Consider the following 17,578-nt stretch of genomic DNA (forward strand, 5'->3'; position numbering starts at 1 on the left):
CACCTGTCCAATTGTCTCATCCCCATGAGGAGTTGTTTACGGACAGGTTTTATCTCACTCTCTTAGCCATCTCTTCGTTTCTCTTTCTCCCTCCCCCTTCCTTCCACAGTCTAAACCTGGACACTGTTGACCACGTGACTTGTATTCTCTCCCTTCTCTAAACCACTTACTCTTGTCCACTACCTCTCTCTTTCTCTCTAGCTATATATACAGTATATCTCACTCCCTTCTCCATCTCTTTTTGTTTCTCTCTATCCCTCCCTCCCTAATGCTGGGGACAATGTCAGCCAAGTAACATGTATAAATATCCCCATTGGGGGACATAGTTGGCATAGTGGGCGCCTCTCTATGGCCCGCCTGCACCCCATTCATCATTGGAATTGACCAACATTGGGGATGCCATGGCACTGTAAGCCCCGACAAGCTCTGGTGGTCTGGGAGAGAAGCAGGGGGAGTGGTGTTACCGGGAAGCTGTACTGTGGCCCCTTCTTCAAGCTAAATTCCCTCTCTTTCCCTTTCTCCATGTCTCTCTCTCTTTATTTTTCTCTCGCGCTTAAATAATTGCCTGATTATGGTATTCTTAACGTTTTAGGTAGGTCACAGTACAACCAAACTGGCTTAAATTGTTCTTACATTTAACAACTGTGGTAACTTTTAGAAGAGTACATGAAACCTTGGATTTGACCTCCAGAACTAAGACCTGGATTCAATCAGATCAAGCGCTAACTGGCGATAGCCGACACTCGCATAGCTTATGTTCTGGCGGGGTGTCAGAGCTGTAACTTCATTGGAGCTGTCAAATCGGTGAGCAGCTGCTCTTGATCATTGTCACGAAGCCACACCCGTACCACTCACGTTAGAAGTTCAGAACGAGAAAGTGTAGGCTATATAGAAATAACAAGGTTCAAATTGAAAATCATGAAACAAAATAATGAGGAATTCTATCAGCCTAATCGAGGTGTAGGTTACATCTCACATTCCTGTGTTCGAACTTGTAAACAAGGCTGCATGGGATTTATTTTAATGCGAGTCCGTGCAGCCAATGGCAATGTCTGCTTTAGGTATAATGTTGGGAGCTGCTTGTGGATTTGACAGCTCGCAGTTCCGGCACCATCAAAACATCAGCTATGCGGATGTCGGCTAAAGCGGATCTGATTGAATCGGATCTTAAGTGTTGTTGACTTTTGTACCTTGCTCTAACCCCTTTAACCTAACATTAGCTAACCTTAACTAACGTAAAATTGCTAGGCGTCTCTCTTTCAGTCACTCTGTATCTTTGTCTGTCAAGTTGATGTTTAAGAGAATTGGAGTTTGCAGTAGTGGTGTCAGGCACATGAGCAGGTGTTGCTGTTGTAAAAGAGTTATGAAGTAGTATAAGTTTATGATCTCTTAATATTTACTATGCCATGATTCTTTGGCGTAAGCTGTTGCGATGATGTGCTTTCTCCTTGTTAGCATGTTTAGCATTTCATGTCCAAATGATCGCAAATTGTCTCAAATTAATTGTCTACCTCAAAGTTACTTTTTAAGATGATTTGGACATGAAATGCAAAACATGCTTATATCGTGGACATTGACTTTTATTGGTATTTGGACAAAAATGCACAAAAGTTAGTGTTAAAAACTAAAGGATAGATTGCTGCCTTACCTTGTCAATAGACTCCTTATAGGGTAAGGAACCCAATATGTAATTTTGTAGTTTGGATGAATAATAAGGAAAATTACTACTGTTGTTTAGTTGCCAAGGTTGTCATTTCAAACCCTGAAGCTAATATTTTCAACATTTAAGTGGTGCCCAAAGCTATGGTATGGGGGATTCCTGATTTATTATGGTAGTGCTCACTCCCCACACTACCCTGCACTCCTAGACCCCTCTGTAATTTGAACCCTGTGTGTGTGTGCGGTGTGCATGTGTGGAGGACAGAAATAGAACTGTCTCTTTTGTTTTATGACAGCATCTGCCTAATCCTCTATGCCCTGCTCATTGTCCTTCTCTCTCTCTCCCACCACCTTTGTTTTTATTACTAAAAGCCCACCACCTTTGTTTTTATTACTAAAAGCCCACCACCTTTGTTTTTATTACTAAAAGCCCACCACCTTTGGTTTTTATTACTAAAAGCCCACCACCTTTGTTTTTATTACTAAAAGCCCACCACCTTTGTTTTTATTTACTAAAGCCCACCACCTTTGTTGTTATTACGAAAAGCCCACCACCTTTGTTTTTATTACCTAAAAGCCCACCCACTTTGTTTTTATTACGAAAGCCCACCACCTTTGTTTTTATTACTAAAAGCCCACCACCTTTGTTTTTATTACTGAAAAGCCCACCACCTTTGTTTTATAACTAAAAGCCCACCACTTTGTTTTTATTACTAAAAGCCCACCACCTTTGTTTTTATTACTAAAAGGCCCACCACCTTTGTTTTTATTACTAAAAGCCCACCACCTTTGTTTTTATTACGAAAAGCCCACCACCTTTGTTTTTATTACTAAAAGCCCACACAGCAGGAAACATACAATATATGTCAATTATGGCAAAGAATATGACAGCTGACACAGGAAGACAGAAGGAAATGGATGCGAACAGGCTTTCTATCTGCCGGTAGAAGTTGTACGTATGCACAGATCTAGAATCAGCATGCGTTCCCCAAACCTGACCTTAACCATTAGGGGGAACAACGCAACATCAAGGTAAGCTCATCCTACTTTGCTTTATTATAGAGAGGAAGGCTCAGTAGATACATTTAAAGAACTGACCTTTAAAGGATTGAGTTGGGTGGAGCCAGTAGGCTAGAATGGGAGGGACATGTTTGTGGGTGTGGTCATCTACTCTTTGGGATATATATGTTCTCTTTCTATCCCAGAGTTTGGTCTCTCTTCTGCTCTTTCTCCCTCCCTCCTTCTCTCTCTGTCTCTCCTATTCCACTGACTTGACAGGACCGTCCCGCACCCTTTATCCTTCTTTTCCCTCCTTTTCTCGGTCAAAAAGCCCAAAAGACCTTCATAAAAATGGAGGCAGTCAAGAAGAAGATGCTTATGTTGAAGCTGGATAAGGAGAACGCTCTGGACGCGGCAGAACAGGCCGATACCGACAAGAAGGCAGCCGAGGAGAGGAGCAAGCAGGTGGGCCAACCACATCACAGAGAGTGGGGGGATCCTCTATCATGGATGGGGACATGGGCACCATGGGCAGTCAAATAGGCAACTGTAGGTTACTACTACCCCAGGGAGCAAAACTGGTTGCAATGATGTCATTCTGTCATTTTTCTACGTCATGGTCAGGTTGTATAGCTATTGTACGGACTTTAAGGACTTTTCAGATGTATTTTTTAGTGACCAGAAAAAGATGTGTGGGTGTGTCACACATGGCATCCTCGTCCCTATATATTGAACCTATTTTGACCAGTACCCTGATTTGAATTGTCTGTACAACTGGAAATCCAATTAACCACCAAAAATGTCGTCATGATGGGGGGTGGAAGTCTCGAAAGGTGAAATGGCTTATTGGTTTCCATAATGTTGCTGTGTGATTGTAAATGGTCTGCTTAGATACAACTCCTAGGCCGGTCATCGTTAAACGATAGAGTTAGAAAGTAATTGGTCAAATAGATGTGACATTTTTTACCGATATTGTAATATAATGGTTAGTGAAGGAATCATCTCACCTGCTTTTCTAGATGTGTTTGTAACAGATTTATTATATTTTCTTTATTTTTTTAAATATAAAATTTTGAAGGGTTTTGTTTTACATTCATTTTATTCTTCTTGAAAATAAGGTAACAAGTTCATGACATTACTATAAATACTAGAGGTTAGAATATGGTTAAGAATAGGACAGAGTTGACAAGACTTAACAACTGAGTCCAAAGTGACCTCTGTCCCCCAAAAAATGACAACTGGAAAATTCTAAACCATGCCAAGACAACTTGAGAGAAACGTTAGACTGTATTTCTCTCATTAGCGAGGCCAGACAAGCTGTCAGTCAAGGCTGGATGGTTTAGCTAGTGATCTCTCCACAGAGAACTTGCGAAGGGCAAGACACTAGGATGGAATACGATGGTGGATCCTTTCACTGAGTGATTGTTAGAGGATGTTACCATCCAGAGCGAGTATTTATATCTAGATGTCATTGAAGTGGAACCATGGCAGGCATGTCCACCAGGCTTTAGGTTACTTGTGACAAGAGGACAGGTGAGGTGGCTGCAGACATGGGTTCAAATAGTATTTGTTTTCTTTCAAATACTTTTCTAGCTTTCCTGGCACAATGGAGCCAATGGAATAGTCCCAAAAGTGTCAAACCGGTCCATTTGCCACTCCACAAAGGCTCAAGTGCTAAAATTATTTGAAAGAAGACAAATACTATTTGAACCCAGGCCTGGGTGACAGTCAAGATGCCTTGATGAATGGAGATGGACAAGGCTATGAGGCTATCAGTTAATGAATACTATTTTCACACTATTAAGCCGAGCTTAACTGTGCTGGCCTGGTTATGTATCTGGCGTAGTTGCTGGAACAGTGCTGGAAAGGTCAAGGTGAAAAGAAAATCCGCACAGTATGATTCAGGTCCACACCATAGTGTGAAAAGAGTGTACAAATCTCACCCACCCTTTCTCCATCTCTCTTTCCTCTTCTTGCCCTCGCTCTCTACTTCCTTCTCTCACTCTTGCTCTCTCTCTCAGCATGAGGATGAGTTGCTGCAGATGCAGAAGAAGCTGAAGGGGACTGAGGATGAACTGGACAAATACTCTGAGGCCTTGAAGGATGCCCAGGAGAAGTTGGAGGTTGCGGACAAGAAGGCCGCAGATGTAAGTGTGTTGTGTTCTTCCAAGGTCTTACAGGTCTAGTATCAGATTACCCAACCCCATTTCCTAACCTTAAGTATTAGGAGGACGATAAAATACAGTAGCTGACCCTTGACCAGTGGTTAGGTGCAACATCTACCAACTTGTGTTAGCTCCAAGAACTGATGCCTTGGCTATTTGTTACGTTACATGGTCTTGAGTAGCAGGGATGATCCTTGTTTGACACCAGGCCGGTCACATTGGTGCCATGGCCTGGATGCTGGGGTTGCTTTGGAAACGATGCGAAGATTGAAGAGGTGGTGGAATTGGTCCAATGATCAGCATCAACAGCAGAGGGTGTAGAATAGGTCTAGCTAGATGCCTTAGAAAGTCCCAAAGTTATAATAGGTTAGAGATAATAGCTTTGAACCCGGAGCGATGCAGGTTCTGTGCAGGAGACCCATTAAGGATTTACCAAGCTTGAAGGTACCAGAAGCCTCATACCTGCTCATATTACATAGTGTATGACAAAGCAAACACACTTGTGCTATGAAAACACAATCTGCTCTTACAGGGTTAGACAAGTTTAAACCACAGGAGGTTAAACCTGGTGCCTGGTGTCTCCCTTAGCTCCCATTCCTTTCATTCGCTCTGATCACCCATCTACTGCTACTGCTGTTTCATCTCCATATTCTGACCATGATATCATCCAATCGAGCTATGACTATCCCACCAACCATGCTACCATTTTAGGGACAATAAACATCGATATTCTTACTAGAGTAGCATTCGTCAAGTCTGGTCTTGGGGACCCACAGGGTGTGCAGGATTTTGTTCCAGCCCAGCACTAACACACCTGATTTAACTAATCAATAAGCCATTGAGTTGAATCAGGAGTGTTGGTGCTGGGCTAAAACAAAAGCTTGCAGACCCTGTGGGTCCAAAGGAACAGGAATGACGTACACTGGAAATAGTTGCTATTATGGTACTAGCGATAGAAACACAAGACACTAACCAACTCCAAAGACTTTTTGAGCAACAGATAATATAACCATTCAGACTTTCTGAACAACACATGACATTTGGATTCACGAGCCATAGTGACTTTACCCATACATTGCCAAAAAAGGCCTGCTTTAGTTTGGCCAAGGAGTATGTGAAAACCACAGGGCCATGCCTGTTTCTGGGATGATAATTTAGTGACAGTTTGACTGACACTTTTAGTCTCCTTTGTTGGCAGTTCATTTCGAGCAGTAACCCGCTGGAGTTAAGGGTTAACTCTTGTGCTAGGAAGCTAAGATACAATTCAAAGGTTTGGTTTTCATGCGCATTTTGGATTGTGCACACAGGCTTTACTATCTGAACGCTCCCCAAAGAATGGAATAGAATATAATAGACCCTTATTGTCCATTTGCACAGATGTTATTTTTGCTGTGACAGTACCCAACCTACACAGCAGGCTGAGAGCAGCACAGGGTCAGCAACAGAGCAGAATCCCAGGAGTAGATTGGGGTTTAGGGGCTTTGCTCAAGGGCACAGTAACTGTAGATGGCATGTGTGTTATTGATGCCTGCAATTCTCCAGTTGCCAGCTCACTTTTTCAAGTCAGCACTGGGATTCGAACCCGCAAACCTCCTGTTACCGACCTGCCTCTCTAACATTGAGGCTACCGCGGCTAAGACTATACTTGGGTTGCCACTCTCTATTCTTGGGTTGGCAATCTCATCCTAGTCCCCTCCCTCTTTGTATTTCTTGACTCTTCTTGTGGTTTAGGTATCTTTTTCTCCAACAATTTAGGTCTCAGTAATTCTCTATTTCTCTCTCTCTCTCTGTATTTCCTCTAGTTGACTGTAATGACGTACTTTTCTCCGGACTTTAGATATAGAACAAACAGCAGCTGTCATCACAGTCGTTTCTCTCAATAGAGAGAATGCATGGAGTGACCATGTTGAAATACCAGAGGGGCTTAGGTTTGTGTGCGTGTGTGTGTGTTTTACAGTAAATAGGTATTGTGTGGTGCCTTGGAGTGATGATTACCCAATGATTTGTATGGTTTATAACAAACCAAGGTCATTACGGGTGTTATGTGCTCTTGTGTGGTCTGTCTGCCCTACACTGTCTGGACAGTTATGTGGTAAAATCATGTGTTTTTCATCTTTGCAAGCTTCAAGTCCGTATTTTGTGTGTGTGTGTGTGTGTGTGTGTGTGTNTGTGTGTGTGTGTGTGTGTGTGTGTGTGTGTGTGTGTGTGTGTGTGTGTGTGTGTGTGTGTGTGTGTGTGTGTGTGTGTGTGTGTGTGTGTGTGAAGACACCTTTCTTTGAATACACCTCTCTGTCATGTCCTTGTGCATATGTGTGAATTCAAGGTATATTCGTATGAAAGGGGACCAGAGACCTATGTAAAATAATCTCTTTTCATGAGCCATCCTATATGAGGAGTGTATAGGGGATACAAAGGCCATGACCACAAGGTTATTTCCATTGAGGGGGCGGGGTGGGGTTTAGTGGTCTGAAAGGGGGACATAATGGGGCATAACATAAATACCAGAGGAGGGGGATGTACAGCTGGCTCATAGAAGCCAATGGAACAGACTTACTAAACAAACAAAAAAACATTAAACTTTATATACTGGATACACTCCCCTCCGTATGTGTCTGGACAATGAAGCTCCATTTTTTCATTTGTCTCTATACTCCAGCATTTTGATTTGAGTTCAAATGTTTCCTATGAGGCGACAGTACAGAATGTCACCTTTTATTTTAGAGAATTTTCATACATTTGCCGTTTAGAAATGAAAGCACTTTATATATCTAGTCCCCCCATTTGAATAAGTGTTTGGACAAATTTCACTCATAGTGTATTAAAGTAGTCAAAAGTGTAGTATTTGGACCCATATTCCTAGCACGCAATGACTACATCAAGCTTGTGAAACTTGTTGGATGCATTTGCAGTTTGTTTTGGTTGTGTTTCGGATTACAGTATGTTTTGCCCAAAAAGGAACTGAATGGTAAATTTGATTGTAAATAAGAATTGAAGATGTTTCTGAACACTTCTACATTAATGTGGATGCTACCTTGATTACAGTTAATCATGAGTAATGATGATCATGCCCCCAAATTCATGAATAAAGATCATACCCCCCCCAAAATATGCTAACTTCCCCTTCTTGGTAATGGTGAGAGGTTAGCATTTTTTGTTGTAGCGTCTGAACGGGATCTCACTTATCATTATTCATGATTAAATAATTTTCTTAATTTTTCTTAATTAATTTAGGTGTTCAAAAACATCTTATCTACTCAATTAGAAAGAAAATGACTCCATTCACCATTCAGTTACTATTGGGCAAAACATAACCCAAAACAAACTGCAAATGCTTACAACAAGTTTGTAGTCACAAAACTTGATGTAGTCATTGTGTGCAAGAAACATGGGACCGAATTTTGATACATAAGTGAATTTATCCAAATACCTATGACTTCACAGGTGTGGGACCAGATACATAAAGTGCTTCATTTTTAAACGGTAAAACAGATATGCATGAAAAAACCCTCAAATAAAACATTCTGTACTGTCGCTTCATAAAACATTTGATCTCAAATAAATAGAGTTAAATTCAACATTTGATCTCAAATTAATAGAGTTAAATTCAACATTTTAGCTTCACTGTCCCAATACATATGGAGGGGAGTGTCTTTTGCCTGGTTACCCAAAGTCCTTGCTCCAGCCAAACGCTACGCCACACCCACTAACGTTAGTTTCTTCTCCACAATGAGTTTGGATCTGAGTACCTCCCCAGCCCTACACCGAATGCGAACACATTTGGGGCCATCTCATTGGTCCAGAAACCGATGGCTTGGGCCAGAGTAAGAACATCAGTTGGAAAGTGGCGGTTTGAAAATTTGTCATTGGCTTTGATACTCTGGTTGGTTATAGAAGATCCAATCGCTGAAAACTTTGTTTTGTACAACACTCCTTGTGCCCTATCACCAGAAATGACTTCAATGATGTCATCCTCAGACTAAAGTACTGTATGTAGCGAACGACAAAGCAGAGGAAGAATTTAGTGTGAGTGGTCAGGTTAAGTGTACTTTACCCTTTTATCCAATTACTTCTCTTCTTAATTAATATGGATTTACCTTTAAGGTCTACCTTATACCTTTCTTAATAACATGTTTTTCTATATTATATGGACCCCCACTTTCTTTCCCTTCTACCTGGGTATGTCCTAAATATCTCCCCCAGAATAATATAATTGTTCCATAGAGAGAACTAGATTAGTGTGAAGCGATAGTGCCAAAGAGATTAGTGAACGGCATTTGTCCCTAAAGTGTAACCAGATCTCTCCAAATGTTGCTCTGCTCTCTCTTTCTGTGTGTGTGTGGTCCTTTTGAGTGTGCAATGTGTGTATGTCAGTGGAGGCTGCTGAGGGTAGGACAGCTGATAATAATGACTGGAATGGAGTCAATGGAATGGTATCGAACACATCAAAGATGTGGTTTCCATGAGGTTGATACCACTCCATTGACTCCATTCCAGCCATTATTATGAGCCGTCCTCCCCTCAGCGGCCTCTATTGGTGTGTGTGTGTCCTTTCCAGTGTCATTAAGTCTCAGAGGAGTCAGAGTTCTAAGTCGTTGGGATAAACCTTTCCTTGACCTACGTGGCCCGTCTGTCTCTCTCCACATGCTTGTGATTAGTGTCATAATAAGACACGCTAAAGGACAGTTTTATGACTGCCTGAGTATGCCTAGCTCCTTACGCACTAAATCACAGGCACACAGTTTTCAGCAAGAGGGTAAAGAGAAACTCAATCTTCACACATTAAGGAGCTCTCAAAGCTCCGCTCCTTCAGCAGCGCTACTTAACCAGAGGCTAATGGCTAAAACAAATTCAACTCCTGCTGAAGGCGAAGGGTGTTTCTCAAAATGCATACTACCGTGCTCCAAGTACGCAAATTGGAGCACGGGAGGGTCGGAGTATGAGTCCAAATCAAAGTATGGTAAATGGAGCACAGAGGGCACTTCTCAAATTAATTTAGACATTTTTACCTGCCAACATACCATAGATTGCGAGCCCATAATAAGGCAATAGGGCTAACTGGATAGCTACTACTGTTATCTAGCCAGATAGCCACAAATAATTGTTAGCTAAGTACCCACGAAGAATTTACATCTATCTTGCATAATATTCGTTTTAGGTCAATTTTGCCTGTTAAACTATTTGGTTAGCTACATTATTACGATTCCCATATAGTTTGCTGATAGTTATGAAGAAAAATTGTTGCTTTGTGTATATCTTGTTAAGTCTCTATTTTGATTGTCCTGGCTGGAAGATGGTTCAGTAAATGGGTAAGTCCCAAGTCCATAGTAGGTCAATAGGGCTAACTAGATAGCTAGCTAGCCACAAAGAATTGGTGGCTACCCATGAAAAAATGTACATATACCTTGCATAACATTAGTTTTAGGTAATTTTTTCCTGTTATACTAACTTGTTAGCCACATTATTACGATTCACATATAGCTAGCTGATAATTATGAAGTAAAACGTTTGCTTTGTGTATATATCTTGTTTCGTATATTGTTGCCTTTGTCCTGGCTGGAAGAAGGTTCAGTGATTGGGGAGGTGAAGCATGAGGTAATACAGTAGGGCGAATGCTTCTCAAATGTAACGTTTTATACAATGGGTGGGTTTAATCCTGAATGCTGATTGGTTAAAACCGCAATCCAGCCCGTGTCTATTCCACAAATGACCACCGGCTAAATATATGAGTTTAAAATGCATATTTACTCTCTTACATCTGACTGCGCAATCCACTGTCTCATCAGCACAGCCAGGCAATTTATAAACTTGATCTCCACTATAAAAAGCATAGATATTCATCTCACATTTCTTTTAGACTCTTTTATTTTTCAACAGCGGAGTTTTGTATAAACGTTTCTGTCTCTCTCCGACATTTGCGACATTGTTTCAATATTCAAATTCTACAGCTGTCCCATAGTAATGAATGTGTCAGGATGAGACAGACAGGTTCTCAGCCAGTCGAAATCATGAATCAGCATAATTTTTATGGATATATACAAAGAACTATCAATAGAAAACAGGTCAAACAAAACTAAGTGCAGCTAGTTTGAAATCTTTCCAGCTTCAGTTTGAAGTGATCGTGTTAGCTTTGTCGTTGGCTAGCTCCTCTGAACAACAGTGTCCTGGCGAGAGAGCACATTCTATATGCCAGGTGATCAGGCAATATGGCAATGGAACATTTAGAACGAACGACCTGGGTTGCATCCAAAAGACTGAACGACTGGGTCTCTGGCAACCGAACCGATAGAACGAATGACCAGCCGGCTTGGGTTGCAACCCTAGATTTGTCGGGACTATATCTTGTGGAAGGATGAAATAGTATGAATAAATTCATCAAAATAACGTTCTCAATTAAAATATGTCAATCATTATTTAAATATGTTGGTAACCCGTTGTATAAAAGTGATAATGCCCTCGAAGTCGCTGTTTGGAGGATATATTGGCACGGTTTGCCGGCCCTCGACAACACCCGTACCAATATGTCCTCCAAACACGGGCTTCTCTGGCATGATCACTTAATTATGCATTCTCCACACTCTCGTCCGCACAAGAACCTACGCAAGAGAATGCACTTGGAGCATGTTAGTATGCATATTGAGAAACACCCATTGTTTAGCATCCAGCTCCTACTAAACGCTAACACATTTTAGCATGTAGGCTACCACTACACCCTATTTCAGTATTATAACTCCTGCTAACAGTTTACAGATTTTTGCATAACTTATGCTAACTAATAATCCCTTGCTAAGTGCTAACTGACCATTTTAACATAGAAGTAGCAGAAATGTGGCTTCAGAAGAGCCCAGCGATTTGCCGCAGTATTGCAGTCAAACTGCGTTTTGGCACACACATTTTTTGCCCTTTTTCGGCCAAAGCACATCATTCTTCACATCATTTACATTTTATGTCTTAATTTCAGTCATTAGATAAAATCCTGAAATAGCCAAGATGTAGCCAAATTTGTCAATAGACTTATAGTTAACAAACGTCTAATTCGACCTACTTATACAATTATAAATTGATCATCTGGGCATAGCAATGCAGAATCAATGCGCAGCGACAGAAACTCAAAGTCTATAGTTTGCTCACAGTGCCAAACGTTGTCTGGAGCGACACTTGGCGGTAACAACTGGAAGTGGACAATCAAGCCACTTACTGAAACCATTCACTAGGGAACAACAAACGTTCGTTAGGCACCAAACAGAAGAAATCAAGGAGAGGGACTACCTGGATTTGACCAATAAGAAACGCTTATTTTATTTTTCTGTTGCAATATGTTTTCAGGCGTGTGCCCTAATAAACACAATCCTGGTATTGACGGTGGATTGAGAGAGGAAGGGAGGGCCAGGAAATTATGACTACAGGAGGATTTCTCAATACTCTGCATCTCAAGGCCTGTTTGAAACATAGTCGCCTTCACAGCTGTGTTTATTCACTGAAACGAAAGAGTTCAATTCCATTCGAAATACTTATTTCAGGCATAATTTAAATATCTAGACTTGCTGCACAGGCTTGGCTAGGTGTGGCAAAAAATGTAACCAATATTTTCATAGAAAAATAATATTTATTGTATTTTAACGCATCGTTAAACCAACATTTTACAAGACAAAACGAATGTTATTGTTTTATATCACACTAAATTCACATAAATGGTTCACAAGTAGTGACTTGATGTGTCTGTGTGTTCTGGTGCATGTCTCGGCATCCTCCAGGTGTTGTGAAACATGAAGGAATTAAGAAACCGTCATATTCTGTGTCTGGAGGGCTTTGAAACAGGCTTCAGGTACGATGTGATGACAAGCAAAAAATGTACACATACCAAGCACATACTGTAGTCACACACGATGAACAAGTAGGCATACAATACAAAATAACCTGTAGATAGAAGGCACACGTACAACGTTCACACACATGTGTACTACATCGTGATGTAGAGATTACATTCTTATGCAGGTGAAAATTGCATTCCACTTAAATTAGACTCTAGACAGGGTATAGATACAGTGTGACATAGCCATCATTATGTCTATAAGCTGCTATGTCAAACGTTCACACCATACACGAACAGACACAAACAAATACAAAATCAATTTAGATAAAATACTGGGGAAATAATCATACACGCACACTACCTGCAGCCTAGGTTGGTGTCTGTTAATAAAAGCTGAAGTTTCCCAAATATACCCCCATATATGGACTTTCTCATATGCTACCCCGGGAGTGGCTTGGAATGCGAGTGATTTTATCAATTGTACGTCACTTTACCTGATCAGGACACGTATAACAAGGAGTGCCTTCCTGTCGAAGAGACATCGTGCTCAATGCGCTGACACGGGATCATTTTTGCTTTTCGTCTTGGGACCAACTAGTTTTAGGGGCAGACTCTGGATCAGCATTCCAGTCAATTGTCTACACTAGACTGGGTGTGGCGCAAGACGGAAGTGGGTTGAAAAGGAAAGAGAAGGGGAAACGAGCCGGCATAGTGATTTGGAGACAGGGGAGGGAGAGACTGGACCGCACATCTATTGTCAAGGCCATTTTTTATTCGTTTGTTTGAATGAGATTAAGTTAGAACCGCGCGCAATAGAAAGAAATCCCCCCCATTTTCGAAAGCGGAAGCCAATGAATTAGGTTTGCTTACTTGCCACGTCTGTAGAAAAAAAATCTTAGCTGATTATAGCAGCAGGAGAACTATCTAAACCATCTAACACAGGGTTAGGCTAATTTGATAACATTTTACGAAAGTAGGTTAGACCTGTCAAATTTTAGTGCGTTATTGAGTCACTGCTGTTAGGAGGAAGAACGTATTTTCACGCCACTAATCTACAACAATCAACGTTTTCCCGTCTTGGTGGGGCGTTGTTACTTTTTTTTTCATTTCAGGACAACTCGAGCTGAAGTCGAAGTTCTAAGAAACGTTTTAGAGAAGGAAAAAAACTAACTAGGCTTAGCCTACGCTCGCAAACAAGACAATGTCTGGAAACAACAGCATCGACGCGGTTAAGCGAAAGATTAAAGTTTTACAGCAACAGGCAGATGAAGCCGAAGAAAGAGCAGAAATTCTTCAGAGACAGGTCGAGGTGGACAAAACATCAAGAGAACAGGTAAAAAGGATATTCAGTAATCAACATTCGTTTAGGCATTTCGACAAGATGTGCACGTCGATAGGTCTACATTCGATCTACGAAGTGCGTTGATGGTGCACTTTAAAAAGAAACAATGTAGCCTGCCACTGGGACTGGGTCGTGATTCATGCATTTACACCTCCGCCCTACAAGGAGCCCATTGACTTGGGATTTGCCAATTCGATATAGGTACGACCGGAAGTTACTTTTCGTAGCAGGTTAGGATGGACAGTGGTAACCAACATTCTTCTGTTACTTTACCCAGCCAGGGATGGATGTGGAGGGGATGACTAAATGCTAAACAAAAATGTATAGAAAATAAACCATAATACTTTTATTTCCTAATTTATTTAAATAAAATGCACGTATTTTGTCTTTTAAAAACCAAACTACGTTTGCAAGTGGTCTCCGTAACGGTTACAAACGTGACTGATACAAGTCTGAGGTAGAGCTTCTTAATTTTTTCTCCAATTTATGCTTTGGCCTCGAGTATAGGATGAGTCAACAACATTATTTGGTTGTGAGTTAACGGAATATGAACATTTAAGTGAGATTTTCACTGGACAGGTACTTTAACAGAAGGATACTGAGGGGATTTGATTTAATGTCCAGGGTGAACCGGGCTAGTGTTGATTGCATTAGTTTTGGAATCAGTTTGCCTTCTGGATGTGAGCAAAGTGCCCGTTTTTGCCGATGGAAAAGTCTGTTCAAAACGAAAGTGATGTAATTATTAAGCACTTGTAGTAATGAGTTTGATTCTGTGTTTTCACATGCAAAAGTAATTCATTTTGATAAACGCTTTACCTGCCTCCCCAACGAAAACTAGAACATTCTAATATTTATTTTGTGGAAAATAGGTGCACCGTGCTGCCTATTTGACAACATCACCGTTACTGTTTGATTTGAGAAGGGCGCTCCTCCTGCCACGCGTTGGCCCGATGACGTGATGGGCCATTGCCCGGTTCAACCTGGGTTAGCGTAATAGAATTCCCTCACAAAAGGCAGCTGTAGGAGCAATGGATTGTGGTCATTGGCGTTAATTGCCATATTTTCTGCGCTTAATCGATATAACGAATGGCCTGTTAACTACACCTTCCTACAATGTTCCACAGTTCATGCTTGTAGAGAAATTGTGTTGAGCTCACGGGGGAAAAAACTAACTAAATGGAATTACAATAATTGAACTTGTTGGTCAATTAGTTATTTAAAAAAGCAAAAATAAACCAGAAGTTCAGCATATCTCCCAGCACTAATTAAACTCTGATTGCAATGAACGTTCTTCTGGACCTTTGAGAAGGAAATTGTCGCCCCATGCATTTCACCACCTCACATTACACAGAAAGCATGGTAGGTGTACAGCTAAAGAGTAGAGGGAGGCCTTTAGCTTGATATGGCTAGTCTTTAATGCATGTCCATGTCTCTCCCCTCTTGCTCATCTGTCCATCTATGGCCATCTCTTTTCTCCTGTCATTTGTCTGTATACCAGGGTACACTGGCAAATTGTTATAGCCAGTCTAGTGACCTCTATTCAATAAGGTTAACCATGAAAACTAACAAGAAATTGGTAGGAGAACATTTATGCAGATTGTCTTTCCCCCACAATATATTTTCATTGGAGAATACAAGGTAACAGATATTGTATGGTTGCAATGTTGTGCTACACTGAACATGACCCATGTACTGGAGAAAATCAGTGAATGAATGAATGGCCATCTGACTGGAACATTGTCTAGCCTCATACATCGGTGGACGAGGTGTGATATGATGCAATGATAAGTGCTTTGAGCACTAGAAGAAGCACTATATAAATCCTATATGATGGCATATACAAGCAATTATGTACTGTATGTTCTAAGCAGGGTTGGGGTAAATTCCATTTAAATTTGCGTAGTATACTGACATTTAGCCCAACTCTCCCCCCTGATACAGGCTGAGGCTGAGGTTGCTTCCCTGAACCGGCGTATCCAGCTGGTTGAGGAGGAGTTGGACAGGGCCCAGGAGCGACTGGCCACTGCTCTGCAGAAACTGGAAGAGGCAGAGAAGGCTGCGGATGAAAGTGAGAGGTCAGTGGGACACATTAACGAAAAGAGGCCCACACACTGTAATGCTCCAAACACCACTGTTTAAGGGATACTTCTCCAGAGTCAGATTAACTCGTGGATACCATTTTATGTCCATGTCCAGTATGAAGGAAGTTAGTGCTAGCGCAATGACTGGAAGTCTGTGTCTGCTAGCATGCTTCAACATGTATTTAGTCTTGCCAACATTATGTACAACCAGGGCTTTCTCTAAGGCAACAAAGTCCGATTTGTATCTCTAACATAGCCTAGTCAACTGTTGGGAATGGCTTACGCAAGTGTCGTCTGCATTCATTTACATACACTTGTGCATGTGTGAAATAGGACAAGAATAAGCACCCACTAAATTATTTATTATTATAATAAAATGCCCTATGCTGCAATGGAAGCTTAACTTTTTAACATTGGCTTTGTGAAGTAAGACAACATATTGAGAAAAGGGGTCTTGGCCTCGCTCATTATGGTCTTAACCTTGTCAGTTTATCATCGTTGTTGGTCTGGAAGTGAAAGCACATAGCAACGATGGCACAGACAAAAGGGGAAACCCAGACACATCACAGGGGGTGCAAATCTGTTTAAAACTTGCCCCTGAAATATGGTGATAAGAAGTCCAGTGGCGGGAAGTGGGACAATATGGAGCTACGTGAAACTTGGCCGACAATTTTTTCATTGAAATATCGTTTTCTGTACCCTAAACTAAAATACGTTATGAACAGATTGAAATACGTAAAAAAAAAATGTTAGGAGTGCAAGGGTGAATTGAGTTATTGCACACGTGCACTTCAGACTCTTCCCCAACAGAAATATGTGAATACTTGCTTAAACTCGCCAATAGTATTTCACTAGCTCTTGCTTGGCTCCGCCCACCTTGCTTGTTCTGCCAGTTGTGCTTCATTTGCTCCCATTGTAAATGACGCTGACGATAAATCTTAGGTTAGTTACCAGTATCTTTGACGATTGTGTGTTGGATCTCGCTATCTCTCCACATGAGTCATTATTGGCCCAGCCAATAATGTTAATTGATTGGATGTGTGTTTTCTTTGACGCACCGTTGAGTTTCTCCCTCCATTGTCCCTCCCAGACTGAAATGTAGTGTCACATGCTGCTGACAGTGTGAAATATTAACAGTGTGTGTTTAGTTTGACAAATATCCAAAGTCTAATATCCAGTATTGGCGTATTACCACAAAATGGTAGGCTCTCACGTTAGGATAGGCCAAATGAATCCCTACACGATACAATACGTATAATGTGTGCCTGTGTTGGTTCCAGGGGCATGAAGGTGATTGAGAACCGAGCCCTGAAGGATGAGGAGAAGATGGAGCTACAGGAGATCCAGCTGAAAGAGGCCAAGCACATTGCTGAGGAGGCTGATCGCAAGTACGAGGAGGTGAGCATATCACACACGGCAGAGTTCTCAGAATGAACAGAACTGCCTGCTGTGCCTGAACTAGCCTTGGATAGTTGCGTAACATTTCTGGAAAAAGGTGATGTTAGGTAATACAATACGTGTG

General features: G+C 41.3%; 1 protein-coding gene across 8 annotated transcripts in view; it reads left to right on the top strand.

Annotated features, from left to right (window-relative positions):
- The first annotated feature begins 2,864 nt into the window (after positions 1-2,864).
- Positions 2,865-17,578, top strand: part of LOC111955886 (tropomyosin alpha-3 chain) — a 31,550-nt gene continuing 16,836 nt past the window's right edge. For 4 of the 8 annotated variants that reach the window (XM_070436355.1, XM_023976239.2, XM_023976240.2 and 1 more), the window contains exons 1-4: positions 2,865-3,123; positions 4,680-4,805; positions 15,917-16,050; positions 17,337-17,454. In XM_070436355.1, coding sequence (XP_070292456.1) covers positions 3,010-3,123; positions 4,680-4,805; positions 15,917-16,050; positions 17,337-17,454 — 492 coding nt within the window. In that variant the 5' untranslated portion in view covers positions 2,865-3,009. Of the gene's footprint in view, positions 3,124-4,679; positions 4,806-13,485; positions 13,967-15,916; positions 16,051-17,336; positions 17,455-17,578 lie in introns of those variants that run through there. The other 4 variants (XM_023976246.2, XM_023976243.2, XM_023976244.2 and 1 more) reach the window with 1 other exon arrangement.

The sequence above is a fragment of the Salvelinus sp. IW2-2015 genome, linkage group LG31 (assembly GCF_002910315.2).
Source record: "Salvelinus sp. IW2-2015 linkage group LG31, ASM291031v2, whole genome shotgun sequence".
In the NCBI taxonomy this organism is placed as follows: Eukaryota; Metazoa; Chordata; class Actinopteri; order Salmoniformes; family Salmonidae; genus Salvelinus; species Salvelinus sp. IW2-2015.